Genomic DNA, 17,979 nt, shown 5'->3' on the forward strand with positions numbered 1-17,979 from the left:
CATCCAGAACACACTTATCCCCTACATCACACATCTCCAGAAAACATTTATCCCCTGCCTAACTTTAGTATGTAAAGCACTAATCCCCACATCACCTTTGGCCAGAATGCACTTATCTCATTGCCTTCATCCAGAGGGCATTTGTCCCTTACATCACCTTCTTCCACAATACACTTATCCCCCACATCACCTTTGGCCAGAACACATTTATCCCCCACATCACCCCCCTCCACAACGCAATCATCCTCCTGTACAGTGTATGATTAAGTTGGAAGTTTGTTATGTTAGTCCACTAAACACACATGTATGTTAGTCTAGTGCTAGTTTGGGGTTAGTCTGTTTACTATAATGTTAGTTTGGGGTTAGTATATGTACTGTAATGCTACTCTATGATTAGTACACATACTATAATGCTAATTTGCGATTAGTCTGTTTACTATAATGCTAGTTTGGGGTTAGTATATATACTATAATGCTACATTGTGATTAGTATATACTATGATGTTACTTTGTGATTAGTTTGTTTGCTATAATGTTAGTTGGGGTTAGTACATGCACTATAATGTTAATTTGTGATTAGTCTGTTTAATATGATGCTAGTCTGGGGTTAATACATGTTATATAATGCCACTTTGGGATTAGTCAGTTTAATATAATGTTAGTTTGGGGTTAGTTCACATACTATAATGTTGATTTGTGATTAGTATATATACTATAATTCTGATTTGTGATTAGTCAGTTTATTGTAATGCTAGTTTGGGGTTAATACATGTACTGTAACACTACTTTGAGATTAGTCTGTTTACTGTATTGTTAGTTTATGATTAGTTAACTTAGCATGATGCTACTTTGTGATTAGTCTGTTTACTACAATGTTAGTTTGGGTTAATATATGTTTTATAATGGTATTTTGTGATTAGTCAATTTACTATAATGTTAGTTTGTGATTAGTTTACGCACTATGACGCTATTTTGTGATTGGTATGTTTACTATAATGCTAGCTTGGGGTTAGTACATGAACTATAACATTACTTTGTGATTAGTCTGTTTATTGTAACATTAGTTTGGGGTTAGTATATGTGATGTAATACTACTTTGTGATTAGTATATGTACCGGTACTATAATGCTACTTTGTGATTTGTCAATTTACTATAATGCTAGTTTGGGGTTAGTCTGTTTACTATAATACAACATAAGTTGGAAGTTTGTTATTTTGACACTTAAATGTGGTGTGTGTTTCTGTTGGCACTCGGGCACGCCGGCTACAAAATATTCCCATTGCTAGCGAAGGTGACACACAGACACACACAGACACACACAGAGTAAATAGTGTTTGAAACGGTGGGGAGACACATCAAATGCAGCCTCCAGGACACACACCACTCTCTCCTACTAAAGCATTAATGTTTAATATCGGTGATATTACTGATCATAAACCATCTATAATAAACATGAACTTACACCAGTGTTACACATACACTCCTTAAAACAGAGTGAATTACAGCTTTACAGTGTGTGTGTGTGTGTGTGTGTGTGTTTCAGGAATGGCAGGGTCTTTATTATGCCAAAAAGAAGAACGGTGACAGCGTGCAACAGAATGTGAAGATCACACCTGTCATTGGACAGGGAGGGTGAGTGTGTGTGTGTGTGTGTGTGTGTGTGTGTGTGTGAGAGAGAGAGGCAGAGTGATCACTCCATCCCAAAAACACACAGGTAAAGCAAACTCCCACACCACTGGACAAAGAGGAAACAGAATCTATGGGAAACTAGCAAATTAAATTCGAGTTGTAAACTAGTGGACCAGGAAAGACAAGGAGAGATCAGAAATAGGAGAGACTTGAAGTATGAAACTAGGGGAACTAGGTGAGATTAGAACTAGGAAATTGAAGATTGCTTCTATCCCACCCCATAAACATGAACGATGTGTGCGATTGGCTGATATGGGGTTGGCATGGTACGCGGTTGGCTGACTTGTGGAAATGCATCAAACAATTCAAGATGTCAAAAGCCACACTTCCTGCTTCCAAGGGAAATGCATCATTATACAGAATCACATGTTCCAAACAGACTCCTCCCATTACAGCCTCCTGCTCACACAATGCTGTAATGCCCTCTAGTGGACATGAGTTTTTCCTCTGCCTTTTCTTCTTCTTCTACATAAACAAAATATCTTCTCATGTATATGTGTATTTTTTCTCTTGTAGTAAAGTCAGACACTATGTGTCCATAAACAGGCCTTTAAACGACAATAACAAGGTAAGCAACACACACACACACATACACACACACACCACTTAGAACAACGCAGAGTGTATTTCATTACTGAGTGTGTTCTGTCTAATAGCCTGATAATGTGTGTGTGTGTGTGTGTGTGTGTGTGTGTGTGTGTGTGTGTGTGTGTGTGTGTGTGTTCTGCAGTCTGAACGGTCAAGTGAACGAGTCCAGGCTGAATCACAGACAGGTAGTGTGTGTGTGTGTGTGTGTGTGTGTGTGTGTGTGTGTGTGTGTGTGTGTGTGTAAAACTGATGCTTGACAGTTTGTGCGTTCTTTTTTTTGTCCCCAGACATTCAGTCCAGTAAACATAAAGACCGGAGGAAAGGATCGCTAGATGTACGATCAACTACATCACGAGGGAGTGATGGTGAGAGAGAGAGAGAGAGAGAGAGAGAGAGAGAGAGAGAGAGAGATTTGCTGTCTTTGTAGTTTGTCAGGTTTGGCGTGGGTGTAATATTGTGTGTTTGTTTGTTGCAGGAAGTTCTCAAAGGAGGCACTCGTCTATGGCAAGGATTCACTCCATGACCATAGAAGCTCCCATCACTAAGGTGTCTGTCTGTCTGTCTGTCTGTCTGTCTGTCTGTCTTTAACTGCTCTGAATGTTTATACTCCTTTTGTGGACTGTGCATTATCATGAGGCATCTCCTGAGCTCAGTGTTATGGTGTAACAGTGGTGTTTCTGCAGGAATGATGTCCTTGTGATGCTGAAAATTCACTTTAAGCCCAACATGTCAGACCCAGCAGCACGAGACGCAAGGTTTTAGCCGAGTACCTAAAGTCTGTCTTTAGCAAACACCTGACAATATGGTTCCTGTGTGACCCAGAGACATCCAAGAGAAATAGGAGAGACAAGAACTTGGAAACTAGTGGAACTAAGAATTACTAGAACTATGAAAGTAATGGAACTTAGAAAAACTAAAACTAGGAAATTAGGGGAACTTGCACTCTGATTTGCACTCTGCACATCCATGTGCCAGTTTCATATGGAAAAAAACCTTTTAAACATCATGAGAAAGACTTCCATCCCATTGTAAAAAAAAAAAGGTCTTTTGTTCGTGAGACATGGTAAACAGCGATGGGTAAATGAGACATTCTTGCAGATTTTTCCAAATGCTTCGGCAAAGACGTGTTTGTCATTCTGTAAAAATAGGCGTGTCCTGGCTATGCTTTGTGACGAAATGTACCAGACTGTCTAGCAAAAGTTCGGAGGCATGTGAGACTGTGTCCAGGTAGAAGATGTAGTGTGACATTTCTAAATGCTTGACGGGGCACCAAATACTGTAGCTGTCATATTCCGTGTTGTAGTATTTTGCAGAACCTTAGAGTACCATCAGGTTTTGGGACCAGCATAGAGGCTGGATGATGGGATATTGAAATCCTGAATGAGTCTCAGCACTCTACCTGTTGCAGGCACTCAGTGTGGTGGACTCTGTACAAGGTTTCCTTAAAGGGATGTGGATGATGTTCGTGGCTGGAGGCGGTGGTGAAAAGGGGGTTTCTACTCTGGGTGTTCTTACCCCTCATATGGTGAAGGGGATGGAGGATTCATTTCAGCATAACAGCCCTTGTGGGTTACCAGGAACTCTCATCTTGAAAAAGAAGAAGAACTTTATTTATCACACACATTCCATTACAGTGGAATTCTTTTCTTTGCACATCCCAGTTTGTTTGGAAGTTGTGTTGAGGATTAAGGGCCATAGTCAAGGGCTCAGCAATGGCAGCTTGGTGGTGTTGGGGCATGAAACCCAAACCTTCTGATCAATAACCCACAGCCGTAACCATTAATCCACAACTGTCACGGGTGTAGGTGATCAAGACCATGACACAGACATGAAATTTGTGGTTGTTGGTCTCCAGCATAGGTTCCTGTAATATTTTGATTAAACATGCAAAGTTCAAAAGTAGCCACTGGTGTAGAGATACTGCTATCCAGCCATAAAGGTCTGTGTTCTTTGTGTTCTCACTCACCTCCTTCTGGAACACACTGAAAAGGAAGGAGAATTCTGGTAGCACCTTAAGTGTGACTTCAGCTGCATTTGTGCCACCTGCTTCAGTGTGGAAGACCTGCTCATATTCTTGATGTTGTTTGTGTTTGTGGAGATGTTGATGTTGTGGAGATGTGTCTCTAGGGTGTGGCTTTCCAGCCATGGTGTTGATTGTTAACACTTGGTGCTCCAGGGATGGCAGTTTTCCATCGATCTTCTTGAACAATGTCATGTGTGTTTGTCTGTCTAGGTGATAAACATCATTAATGCAGCTCAGGAGAGCAGTCCGATGCCGGTGGCTGAGGCTCTGGACCGAGTGCTGGAGATTCTCAGGACGACGGAACTCTACTCACCTCAACTTGGCACCAAGGACGAGGACCCACACACCAATGACCTTGTTGGGGGGTTAATGACGGTAGGAGGGTAGAGCTGGGGTAGATAGATGGGGTTTGCTGATATCTGGTATACACCATGTACCCTTACACTGTTAGCATATCCATTGCATGGTACACACTTTGTAGCATAAGCAGCACATATGGTAGATAATCTAGCGGTAGGAAAGTGTGTCCTGAATTGTCCTGTAAAATCACCGTGTGTGTGTGTGTGTGTGTGTGTGTGTGTTATGTAGGATGGGCTGCGCAGGTTATCAGGGAATGAGTACATCTTCTCGGCGAAACGTAAGTGTTTCCTAAAGTCCTCGTTACTGCCTCTTTATTAACTTAAGGAGTGGGCGGGGTTATGCTAATGTAGATGTGCATGTTTGTATTGTAATACATGATTATTAAAGCAAGCTTCACAGTGAACTATTCATTCAAATTACTAATGAAGCAGTTAGAATTCATTATTTAGGATGTTAAACTATATTAATTAGTAACTTATTCTGGCTATTACACTTAATCAACAAATTAGGACATTAATTTGAATATTAAAGTACATCAATTAGAATATTAATATTAATTGTGCTATTAACAGACTTTAAATTTTGATATTAACTATTTGTAATTATAATTGTTTTTAATTATTGTTTAATTTAATAAGTAAACCCCAATCTCATCTGTCTGGGGGGAAGTCATGGCTAACGGTTAGAGAAGCAGCTTTGGGACCAAAAGGTTGCTGGTTCAAATCCCTGGACCAGCAGGAATGGCTGAAGTGCCCTTGAGCAAGGCACCGAACCCCCAACTGCTCCCCAGGCTGATCTGGGTGTGTTATATGTCGCTCTGGATAAAAGCATCTGCTAAACGCCTGTAATGTAATGTCTGTCATAGAGCCACATCACATCCCGAGTCACCTGACCACGCCTCTGTCTCTGAACGACATCCCACCGCGAGTTGCACAAACGATGGAGAACGAAGAATCTTGGGACTTTGACATCTTCAGCCTGGAGGCGGCAACCATGAAAAGGTTCAAGTTCTCTTATTTACATCTATCTATAAAGGACCTGGCGTTAATGTTTATTTGTGATGCTGCTATCATATCTATATTTTAAGTTCCCCTTGATTGACAGGTCACAGTAAATAAATGAACGCCCCTGCGTACACTATGAAATGGTTCACTCCAGAGTCTAGAATAAAAACAGTCTGAGTTGTGGATGGTGTAAAATGTTATCATGTTCAGTCAGACACACTTTATAAAGTCTGTATTGTTCCTCCATCAGGCCGCTGACGTATCTGGGGCTGAAGATCTTCTCGCGATTTGGGGTGTGTGAGTTCCTGAACTGTTCTGAGGCAACATTGCGCTCGTGGCTCCAGGTCATCGAGGCTAATTACCATGCCAGCAACTCGTACCACAACTCCACCCACGCCGCAGACGTGCTGCATGCCACCGCCTACTTCCTGTGCAAGGAGCGTGTAAAGGTACACGCACACACAGAGTATTGTTAGTCAGGTCTTTTCTCATGAATGATGCGACCATGTACAGAAAGCTGGAGAACTCACTCTCTCTTTCTGATTTTAGCAAAGTCTGGATCCGATTGATGAGGTAGCAGCTCTGATCGCGGCAACGGTACACGACGTCGATCACCCGGGACGAACAAACTCCTTCCTGTGCAATGCAGGAAGTGACCTCGCTATTTTATACAATGACACAGCGGTGCTGGAGAGTCACCACGCCGCACTCGCCTTCCAGCTCAGCACACGGGATGACAAGAGCAACATCTTTAAGAACATGGAGAGGTATACTGTACACACACACACACACACACACACACACACAGATACCTGAATAAATGCTCACTTACATCAAACCAGATTTGCTCAGGCTTTATTTACAGAAATTCAAATTCACTCACTAGGAATCAGATTCATTCACAAGGAGTCAAATTTTTATAAATTGTTCTGGATTCACTCTTGCAAGAGTTCGATTCACTCAGAGTGAATCAGGTGCACACAAACTGAGTCAGATTTGTTTGCAGTGAGTCAAATTTTATTGCAGAGCTTCAATTCATTCATAAAGAGTCAGATTCATTCGCAGGGATTTGGATTCATTCACAGAGTATTAGATTCATTTACAGAGAGTCAGACTCACTTACAAAGAGGATCAATGATGGTAGTGACAGTGATGATGGTGATGGTGCTGATGATGGTGGTGATGGTGATGATGATGATGATGATGATGGTGATGATGATGGTGGTAATGATGATGGTGATGATGATGATGGTGGTGGTGATGATGGTGGTAATAATGATGGTGATGATGTTGGTGATTATGATGGTGATGAAGATGGTGGTGATGATGATGATAGTGATGGTGGTGGTGATGATGGCAATGGTGATGATGGTGGTGATGATGATGGTGGTGATGACGATGATGGTGATGACGGTGAGAATGATGGTGAGGAGGATGATGATGGTGATGAAGACGGTGAGGATGATGGTGGTGATGATGATGATGGTGATGATAATGATGGTGATGTAGATGATGATGGTGGTGATGATGATGGTGATGATGATACTGTTGTTCACACAGGAATGAGTACCGGACGCTGAGGCAGGCCATCATTGATATGGTTCTCGCCACTGAAATGACCAAACACTTTGAACACGTCAACAAATTCGTCAACAGCATCAACAAACCGCTTGCTGCCTTGGAGGAAAATGGGGTGAGATACAAACAAACACACACAAACACACACACACAGACACACACACACGTTCCTTCCTGATGGTGGTCATTTCATGTTGGAGTGTTCTTAACATTATTTTCTGTGTGTGTGTGTGTGTGTGTGTGTGTGTGTGTGTGTGTGTGTGTGTGTGTGTGTAAAACAGAATAACAGTGATGACGATGTGAAAGGCATCCTCAGTGTGGCGGAGAATCGGATGCTGGTCAAGCGGATGCTGATAAAGTGTGCTGACATCTCAAACCCCTGCAGGCCGTTGCAGCTCTGTATCGAGTGGGCGGGGCGTATCTCTGAGGAGTACTTCGCTCAGGTGTGTGTTCACACAGGGAGGAGCAGGCCATACGGGTTATACGGTGTACTGAGTATAGTAGGGTACTAAAGCAGTACAGGAGTAGAGTGTGGTAAGTGCTGAACCAGGTTTAAAGCAGTTCATTACACTTTATCCTGAGTAATGTTGTGTAGTATAGTAGTATAGTGTGCACTATATATTTTAGAATAATATAGCAGCATAGTGTAATATATTATACTGAATATTTAGCATAGTAAAATAATAAAGCATTATAATGCACAGTATATGTAGGGCAGTAGTGTAAAGCACCAGTATTGTTGTCAGAGAGGGGTGGTGGAGGCGGCTTTAGGTGCAGAATATATTTAATATGAACAAGATAATCAGGCAGTCCAAAATGGCAGGTATAAATCGTGAACAGTAAACAAGCAATAGGTCAGGTGAGGCACAAATAGACTATCAAAGGTACAGACTAAAATGGAATGCAAAGGCGGCACGGTGGTGTAGTGGTTAGCACGGTCGCCTCACAGCAAGAAGGTTCCGGGTTCGAACCCAGAGGCCGGCGAGGGCCTTTCTGTGTGGAGTTTGCATGTTCTTCCCGTGTCTGCATGGGTTTCCTCCGGGTGCTCCGGTTAGGTAGGCAGTTAGGTTGATGTGGGGCAGCCTTGGGCTGAGGTGCCCTTGAGCGAGGTACCGAACCCCTGACTGCTCCCCTGGGCGCTCTGGTGTGGCTGCCCACTGCTCTGAGTGTGTGCGTGTGTTCACTGCTTCAGATGGGTTAAATGCAGAGGATGAATTTCACTGTGCTTGAAGTGTGCTTGTAACAAATAAAGGTTTCTTCTTAATGACCAGGAACAGGAAACCATGAAATCAAAACAAAGCATGGCTCAGTAAAGTGTCTAAACAACTCAGTACTTCACAAAGTGAGTCTGTCCTTGGTGTCCTTATATATGTGTACTGATCATGCCTTAATCCAGTGCAGGTGTGTCATTAGCGGCACGTGCACATGAGTCCGTTCGTAGCATATGCTGTTTAGAGCGTGTGCGAGAGTCAGCCAACGCATGCAAGTGTGACAGAACCCCCTCCCCCCAGCTTAAATCCATCTTCCATGGGCCCGGGGATGAGGGCCTAATGCTGGATGCTGTGCCATCGGTGCTCCACTCTGGGCCGATGTGGCACTGGATTCTTGGCTCAGGTGAGGACTTGGGCTCGGGCTCTGGACAGGACCTGGATCTGGGCTCTGGGGAAGACTTGGGCTCCGAACTGGACATGGGAAGAGCTCTGGGCAGGACTTGGGCTCCTGACTGGGCTCTATCTGAACGCTGCTCTTGCCCTTGTCAAAGCCTGGTGGCACGGAGGTTATGTCCTCACAACCCAGCGGTGGGATGACGACTTCAAAGCAGGGCAGTGGCAGGACGACAACATCTTCAAAGCTGGGCGGCAGCAGAACACTGATGTCTTCAAAGCCAGCCGGCAGCAGGACGACAACATCTTCAAAGCCAGGTGGCGGCAGAATGCCAACATCTTCAAAGAAATCTGGGGCAGAGGATGCCCCATTGGCCTCTGATGCCAGTTCTGGAACTGGGTCTGGCTCTGGTTCTGGCACTGGCTCTGGCATTGTCTCCAACTCTGGTGCAGGTTCTGGCACTGTCTCTAGCTTTGGCATTGGCTCCAGCTCTGGCTCTGGTTCAGGCACTGACTCTGACTCTTGCTCTGGCATTGACACTGGCGCCTGACTCTGGCTTTGGTTCTGGTTCGGGTGCTGGCTCTGGGACTGGCTGTGTGACTGGCTGTGGGATTGGCTGAGGAACTGACTCTGGAGAGATGGCCTCCACTGCTGCTGCTGTATCAGCCTTTGAGCGGAGCTCAGGAGCAACGACCTCCTCCACTGCCACTGCATCGGCCTTTGGGAGGAGCTCAGGAATGATGGCCTCCTCTGCTACTGCTGCATCAGCCTTTGGGAGGAACTCAGGAATGACAGCCTCTTTTGCTGCCGCTGAGTCAGCCTTTGGGAGGAGCTCAGGAACGACGGCCTCCTCTGCTACCGCAGCATCGGCCTTTGGGAGGAGCTCAGGAACAACTGCCTCCTCTGCTGCCACTGCATCAGCCTTTGGGAGGAGTTCCGGAGCGACGGTCTCTGCTGCCGCTGCATCAGCTTTTGGGATGAGCACTAGAGCAACGGCCTCCTCCGCTGCCACTGCGTTGGCCTTTGGGAGGAGCTCAGGAATGACAGCCTCTTCTGCTCCAGCTGCGTCAGCCTTTGGGAGGAGCACAGGAATGATGCCCTCTGCTGCTGCATCAGCCTTTGGGAGGAGCTCAGGAATGATGGCCTCCTCTGCTACTGCTGCATCAGCCTTTGGGAGGAACTCAGTAACAACTGCCTCCTCTGCTGCTGCTGCGTCGGCCTATGGGAGGAGATCAGGAATGATGGCCTCCTCCGCTGTGGCTGCATCACCCTTTGGAAGGAGCTCAGGAACGACGGCCTCCTCGACTGCCACTGCGGCGGCCTTTGAGAGGAGCTCAGGAATGACAGCCTCCTCCGCTGCTGCTACATTGGCCTTTGGGAGGAGCTAAAGAATGGCAGCCTCCTCTGTAGCCACTGCATCAGCCTTTGGGAGGAGCACAGGAATTATGGCCTCTTCCGCTGTTGCATCAGCCTTTGGGAGGAGCTCAGCAATGGTGGCCTCCTCCACTGCTGCTGTCTCTGCTTTTGGGAGGAGCTCAGGAATGACAGCCTCCTCTGCTGCCACTGCATCGGTTTTTGGGAGGAGTTCAGGAGCGACGGTCTCTGCTGCCGCTGCATCAGCCTTTGGGATGAGCACTGGAGTGACAGCCTCCTCCGCTGCCACTGTGTTGGCCTTTGGGAGGAGCTCAGGAGTGATGCCCTCTTCTGCTGCTGCTGTGTCAGCCTTTGGGAGGAACACAGGAATGACAGCCTCTTCCGCTGCTGTTGCATTGGCCTTCGGGAGTAGCTCAGGAATGACAGCCTCTTCTGCTGCTGCTGCATCAGCCTTTGGGAGGAGCACAGGAATGATGGCCTCTTCTACTGTTGTGTCAGCCTTTGGGAGGAGCTCAGCAACAACGGCCTCCTCTGCTGCTGTTGCATTGGCCTTTGGGAGGAGCTCAGGAATGACAGCCTCTCTGCTGCCGCTGTGTCAGCCTTTGGGAGGAGCACAGGAATGACGGCCTCCTCCACTGCTGCTGCGTTGGCCTTTGGGAGGAGCTCAGGAACGACGACCTGCTCCGCTGCCACTGTGTTGGCCTTTGGGAGGAATTCAGGTGCAACGGTCTCTGCTGCCACTGTGTTGGCCTTTGGAAAGAATTCTAGAGTGATGGCCTTCTCTGCTGCGTTGCCCTCCAATGTAGTAGCCCCCCCCAAAAAAAAAAAAAATTCATGGGGGTCCTCCCTCTCCAAAGCCTCATACAGGTACCAGCTTAACATGAAATGACTGTGAGTTTTGTAGGCAAGGGTGTTCAACTCTAATAAGGTAATCAACCCATCAGCCTGCTCGTTCCGTGAGCCAGTTAATCATGCAGCTACCCTAGACTGGCTCTGGAGCCTTGGACTCCTCCAAGTCAGCATAAAAAAAAGGCACATTGTAACATGAATCCCTTTGGGTGAGATTCCACTCCATCATAGGGTGCCGGGATGTCTATTCCAATTGGCTGTTGGAAAAACACGGCTGGGGCCTGAGGCATTGAAACCCGGGCATGGCGTTGAAGGGTGTGCTGGTTAATTTCTGCTACATCCATGTTAGGCAAAGTATTCTGTCAGAGAGGGGTGGTGGAGACGGATGTACAGTAGGTGCAGAAAATATTTAATAAGAATAAGATAATCAGGCAAACAATCCAAAACGGCAGGTATAAATCGTGAATAGTAAACAAGCAATAGGTCAGGTGAGGCACAAACAGACTATCAAAGGTACAGACTAAAGCAGAATGCAACGACCAGGAAGAGGACTCAGGAAACCAGGAAATCAGAATAAAGCATGGCTTGGTAAAGTGTCTAGACAACTCAATACTTTGCAGAGTGAGTCCGTCTTTGGCATCCTTATATATGCACACTGATCATGCCTTAATCCAGTGTAGGTGTGTGTCATAGCATAACTTAACATAACAGTATAATTTGTCAGGACAGAATACGTCAGCTACAAGTGTGTGTTGCTCTTTTCTGTTAATGATTTATGGAATTTTGTGTGTGTGTGTGTGTGCGCGTGTGTAGACGGATGAAGAGAAAAGACAGGGTCTGCCCGTGGTAATGCCTGTGTTTGACCGGAACACCTGCAGCATTCCTAAATCTCAGATTTCCTTCATCGACTACTTCATCACGGACATGTTTGACGCCTGGGACGGTAAGCACACACACACAGTTTATATATACATATATACAGTCAATCTGATAGTGAGATCGTCTTTCTGAGAGTGATGTAGCCTGTTTGTAAAATGGTCAGTCTGAGAGTGAGATAATGTGAGAGTGAGATAGTCAGTCATGTGGTCACTAAGTGAGACAGCTGGTGACATAGATGGCCAGAGTGAGACACTGAGTGTGTCAGTCGTTCAGTGAGTCAGTCAGTTGGTCAGTGAGTCTGATGAGTGAATCAGTGATTTATTAAGTGAGTGTGTGAATGAATCGGCCGCTGAGTGAACGAGGCGGTCAGTGAGTCAGACACTGAGTCAGTTGGTCAGTGAGTCTTTTAGTGAGTCACTCCGTCCACTGAAGCTCACTTACAAACTCGCAAGGGCCAATGAACAAAATGCAAGTGTCTTACCACCTGTATCATAGGTGTGTGCAGGGCCGCTGACAGCTTTGGCTGGGCCCGGGACAAAATGCTCTGAATGGGCCCCCCCAACAACCCCCCCCCGGGCCAACCCACACACACACCCACCTCTCTTATCCCAGTCTCTACTCACCCGATATGATTTTTAATATATTTTTTAAACCTCATGTTTTATTTAAAAAAATACAACAATTCCACCGATTTCGTAACATTTATTGAAGTGTAGCTGATAAGTAACGTGACAAAAGCAACAGGTAGAACATCCTTGCAGCCTATTTAGCCTTACTTGACGCACAGGTCGGAACGGTAATTGGCACGCGTGTGCGCGTAATCTTATGGAAAACAAAAGTGCCCTGTCTCCCTCTCGCAATGGACAAGGTGAAAAAATAGCCTATGTTTCATTAGGCTACATTAAAAAAAACATAACAAGGTCGGCTCAAATATCAAATAGCCTAATTTAAAAAAAAAAAGAAAAAAAAGCGAATGCACATCAGCGGCGTGGGAGAAGGATCTGCGCTGCTCCTGAATAAAGAAAGAAAAAAGAGGAAATTACGATTTAAATAAGATCAAACAATATGACTATTTAAAAAGACTATTAACAAGGCCAGTACTCACTTAATGGGAAAAGTGACACTTCCCTTCGGTCACAATTTTGTGGATGTCGGGCGACAGGGATGTCACTTTTATCCTCAAGCAGTTCTCCAGGTTTGTATTGGTCAGACGGTTCCTCTCGTGTGTTTTGATTGCGTTCATTGAAGAAAAGCTTGACTCACACGTGTAGGTAGATGGAAACATCGTCAGCACATAAAGGGCAAGTTTCTTAATCCCCGTGTATTCCTCCGAGCATCCGATCCAGAAATCCTCCACGGAATGCTCACTAAACGCATCACGGACGAGGGAGCTTGTCTGGAAATCAATGAGCTCCAACTGAAGTGTTGCCTCGTCTAACGAGCTGATGGTTTTTTTCGCCAATGAGGAGAATTCCTCGCTTCGGATGGAGAATGGGTCGCGGACAAAACCAACGATTTCCCTTGGGACACGGTAGTGTTGGAACCGTGACTGAAAGTTGGCCCGTAGCTTTTGACAACGACATTTTGCATCGATAGCTAGCAATCTTCAGCTAATCATTTACACATCATCCAAAAGAATAAACAACCGGCAATTGTATATATTAGTTACGGCAGGTTGCTAGGCAGGTCGCCTGTTTCATGAGAGACGCCAGGAGATGCAGCAGTCGGCATAATAACAGCGCATAGAAGCAAATTAATGTTTGAAATGAAATGAAATTAAATGCATTTAAAAAGTTAAATAACATTTATTTTTAATATAATAGAAAAAAAATATAACAACTTTTTTCCCCCATTAGAAAAGCATGGCCATGGCCCGCGATGCCATTGTCAGAAAAAAAATTTGGCCCGGGTCCAAACTTAATTGCCGACCCCTGCAATAAAGGCAAAAGATCTAGAAATCATTTATTGAATGCAAATATAGCACATTTCTCCCCCAAATCAACACATTTTGAAATGAAATAAAATAATCGCAACTTCATGAGAGCCCAGTTCTGGGCCCTCCCCATTCCTGGGCCCGGGACAACATACCCGTTTGTCCCCCCCTGTCGGCGGGCCTGGGTGTGTGTGTGTGTGTGTGTGTGTGTGTGTGTGTGTGTGTGTGTGTGTGAGATTAGTATTAATGTTTTCTCTTCTGTTTCTCTGCAGCTTTTGCTGATTTCCCGAATCTCATGCAGCATTTAGACAACAACTTTAAATATTGGAAAGGTCTGGATGAGCGCAAATTACACAGCCTGAGACCACCGCCGGATTAGTTCATCACACACACACACACACACACACACACACACACACACACACACACGCACACACACAGAGTGAACACTACGGCTACGGTCTCTCTTTCTCATGGACTAAATAAAGGCGTCTCTCTAACCCTGGACTTTATAATGGTGTGAGACTCGACGCCCCCTGCTGGTTTAAATGAACATACACTCGGACTACACGTGTGGCCTTCCTGCACACGGCTTTACAGGGTGTGTGTGTGTGTGTGTGTGTGTGTGTGTGTGTGTGTGTGTGTGTGAAGAGCATCAGGAAACACTAAGATCATCGCACCTCACTCTGATCCTCTACTCATCCGTTCACTCATTTGTCTGTATTTATTTTTGTTCTTTTTGTTCTCTCCTTTGTTGTTCCACACTAATCATTAATGATGTGAGTGATTTGTAGCTAAACCGATGAATCTCTGAAGCCAAAGCTGATTAACACGCACGAACAATAATCGTACGACTCATGACATAAGCATAAACATGTCTATTTTTTTAAATGAATGACATTACTTCCTGTTGCGCTGTGGAGGGTTGGGCATGTGCCGATCATCGGTTAGACGAGATATCACGATATTCAACACGCACAATATTATCTTTAACAAATCTCATTCAGGAGGAGGCTGGGTAGGTGGAGACATAACGCTTTTCTCAAATGGGCCTGAGTTTGGAGACTGTGAGAGCAGGAGGTGTGTGTGTGTGTGTGTGTGTGTGTGTGTGTGTGTGTGTGTGTCCCTCAGAGAAGAGGCAATTCTGTTCTCTTTCTTTCCTTTCTTTTGATTTTCATATCATTTTTTTCTTTAGTTCTTTTTTAGTTGTCTTTGCTGACATCTTTCTTTCTTTTCATTCTACTTTTCTTTATTTTTTATCTTTAGTTTGTTTTCTTTCTTTTAATTTTATTTTTGCTTTTCATCCTTTTTCTGTTTTTCATTTTTGTTTGCATTTTGTCATTCTTTCATTCTCTTGCTATTTCTTTTGATTTTAATTGTCTTTATTTTCTACATTTTTTTACATTTTCTCTATTTTGTCTTTTTTCTTTCTTTTTCCTTTCTTTCAATTTTCTTTTTCTTTACTTTTTATCTTTTTTTATTTTTCTTTCTTTCTTTTCATGATTTTATTACATCTTCCATCTCCAGCTTCATTTGTTCTTTAATTCTCCATTACATTTTTTTTCCTTTCTCCTCTTCCTCTTCCTTTCTGATGAAAGAACGTGGCAGACGTCTTGCTGTTGTTCCAATGTGGTGTCGTGATTTTATTATATTACCGTGATTCAATGTTTCGGTGGTTAGAATGATATGAATTTGATATCGGCACATGCCTAATCAGATGTGAACAATGGATGGAGTGTGTGTGTGTGTGTGTGTGTGTGTGTGTGTGTGTGTGTGTGTGTGTGTGTGTGTGTGTGTGTGTGTGTGTCCCCAGAGCCTCATGGGAAGGCAGAGTGTTGCAGCATGGCGAGAATCTGTGAAACGTTAACCGTGTCTTGGACTTGAATGATTTTTTTCCCAGTGAGGGTTTTTGTATCCGGTTTATCCTACTGAAGAGACTGCCTTATTTTATACGCTATTTATACAGCACAGCCCACTGTCTCACTGCGTTGGACACCTGTCTCACTGCGTTGGACACCTGTCTCACTGCAGTGGACATCCGGACACGTTTGTAATAACACACCGCTGTAACAGAACGCTGAGTAAAGCTCCATATTTTTGTATAGACTCTGAATTTTACACTGGAAAAAAACACGAGCAGCAGCCGAGGAGGAAGTCCAGGATGATGATGATGGGTCACGGCGATGAAGAAGAAGCTACATGGATCTGTGTGACATGTTAAAGGTGTAAAGCAAACTTTTATTCTGAATTGCAGAATATAAAGGAGTTTTCTCTCACTTAGTGTCTGTTACTTTCTTTATTTTTTTTATTTTTGTAATTATACAACAGAATAAACAAAGAATATACAAACAGTCAGAGATACCAGTTCATAAATAAAATATTAAACGAAGGTAGTACAAATAAGAAAAAACAATTCCAATAGACAGAAAAAAGAAAGAAAAAAAGTAAATTAAAAAATGGTAAGTGACAGACATCTTCAATTAAAACAATCTGAATAGAATTTGATAACAGATAAACTTATTATTTTTATATATATTTTAGAGATTCAAAATAAAATTTTATTTCAGTTAAAAATAACAAGTGATGGAGGTGTTTTTGATATTTTGGCCTTATGGATATGAAATTTTGCTCACAAAAAAAAAAAGGTTTGCAATGTTACAAATGTTAACAACATTTTCTGAAACAAAAAAAATGGAAATAATGTTTTTCCCCTTCAATACAAATCCTATTTTAAGTATTGTTTAAAATATAACTCTCCAAATCCTTCCAAAATATAACACAACACGAGCGATTACAAAATAAATGAACGACATCCTCTTCTTCAGTTTTACAGAAAGAGCATTTGTCATCTGTTTCTAAAAATCTAGAAAGGTAAGAATTTGTTGGATAGATGTGTAAAATTTTCAGATGTAGTTCTCTAATTTTGTTTGATATTAAAAATTTAAAAGGAACAAGCCACGCCCTACTCCAATTAATGTCTTGAAAGTGCAGAATGACTTTCCATGTGGTGTTACTTTCCTTGTGTTGTAAAAACATTTTCTGATCTGTTTCTTGGTACATTTATTCTTCATAAACTCAATGCCATTGATGTAGAGCATACAGTGAGAACTAGGAGTCTCGTGTTGCTTTTTATAGCCTTTCATTAGCTCTAATAATCCATTAGGAATAGATTTAACTACTGAACCATATTCTTTGGGCTTGACAGGAAACGCTTTCTCCTTACGGAAGGCCTCATGTGTCAGAAGCTGACTGTTATCATCAAAAAGGTCTTTTATAAAGGTTATGTTTTTGTCAACCATAATTTGACAATAGAGAGATTTGTTCCTTTTAGTAATATTTTCATTATTCCACATTATTGACTTATGTGGAGAGAAATGATGTGAGTCGCACAGCCTCCATGCCAACAAAGCTTGGTGATAAAATTTGGAAAGTTTTATAGGCAACTTTGTAACACTGTAATTACACATCAACAAAAATTTTAGATCACCCACTTCTTTAACTATATTGTGAAGGATAAAGAATTAGGTGCTTTTAAACATTATTTTATCCGTTTCACCTAAAAGGTATAATTCAAGTCTATAAAGTCCAACAGTTCAAAGCCGCCCTCATCTTTGGATCCATACAGTATCACCTTCTTTAGATGATGATGTTTATTTTTCCATACAAAGTTCATGAATATGTTATTAATGTCTTTACATGTTGAGTCCCAAACACTGAGAGAGAGAGAGAGAGAGAGAGAGAGAGAGCAGGGTAGACAAATCTTGAAACTCCTTCAGCTTTAGTTAGGAGAATCCTTCCTATAATGGACAGATCTCTTTGGAGCCACATGTTTGAAATAGTTTTAGTCTTATCCGGTTTGGGAGAGAAATGGAGTTGTTGGCGCTCTGTGGAGTCCTTACAAATATGAATGCCAAGATATTGAACACGATTCTTAACAGGAATATCACAAAGTTTTGTCCCCAGTCTGAAACAAACACAAGATTTCACATTTAGATTTGTTAAGTTTTAAACCTGATGCAGCTGAAAACAGGTATATTAGAGATATGGCGTGTTCAATCTGATGTTTATCCCTTAGAAATAACACTGTATCATCAGC

The 17,979-nt window shown here is 43.3% G+C and overlaps 1 protein-coding gene across 1 annotated transcript in view; it reads left to right on the forward strand.

Annotated features, from left to right (window-relative positions):
• pde8a (phosphodiesterase 8A) overlaps positions 1–16,159 on the forward strand; it is an 89,045-nt gene extending 72,886 nt beyond the window's left edge. The window contains exons 9-22 of the mRNA XM_060924279.1: positions 1,545–1,633; positions 2,207–2,258; positions 2,421–2,463; positions 2,566–2,643; positions 2,754–2,824; positions 4,512–4,676; positions 4,890–4,938; positions 5,527–5,662; positions 5,916–6,114; positions 6,215–6,432; positions 7,226–7,358; positions 7,525–7,686; positions 11,885–12,014; positions 14,156–16,159. Of these exons, the coding sequence (XP_060780262.1) occupies positions 1,545–1,633; positions 2,207–2,258; positions 2,421–2,463; positions 2,566–2,643; positions 2,754–2,824; positions 4,512–4,676; positions 4,890–4,938; positions 5,527–5,662; positions 5,916–6,114; positions 6,215–6,432; positions 7,226–7,358; positions 7,525–7,686; positions 11,885–12,014; positions 14,156–14,262 (1,632 nt within the window). The 3' untranslated portion in view covers positions 14,263–16,159. The remainder of the gene's footprint in view (positions 1–1,544; positions 1,634–2,206; positions 2,259–2,420; positions 2,464–2,565; positions 2,644–2,753; positions 2,825–4,511; positions 4,677–4,889; positions 4,939–5,526; positions 5,663–5,915; positions 6,115–6,214; positions 6,433–7,225; positions 7,359–7,524; positions 7,687–11,884; positions 12,015–14,155) is intronic.
• Positions 16,160–17,979: the final 1,820 nt, after the last annotated feature.

Source organism: Neoarius graeffei, chromosome 6 (genome assembly GCF_027579695.1).
Source record: "Neoarius graeffei isolate fNeoGra1 chromosome 6, fNeoGra1.pri, whole genome shotgun sequence".
Lineage (NCBI taxonomy): Eukaryota > Metazoa > Chordata > Actinopteri > Siluriformes > Ariidae > Neoarius > Neoarius graeffei.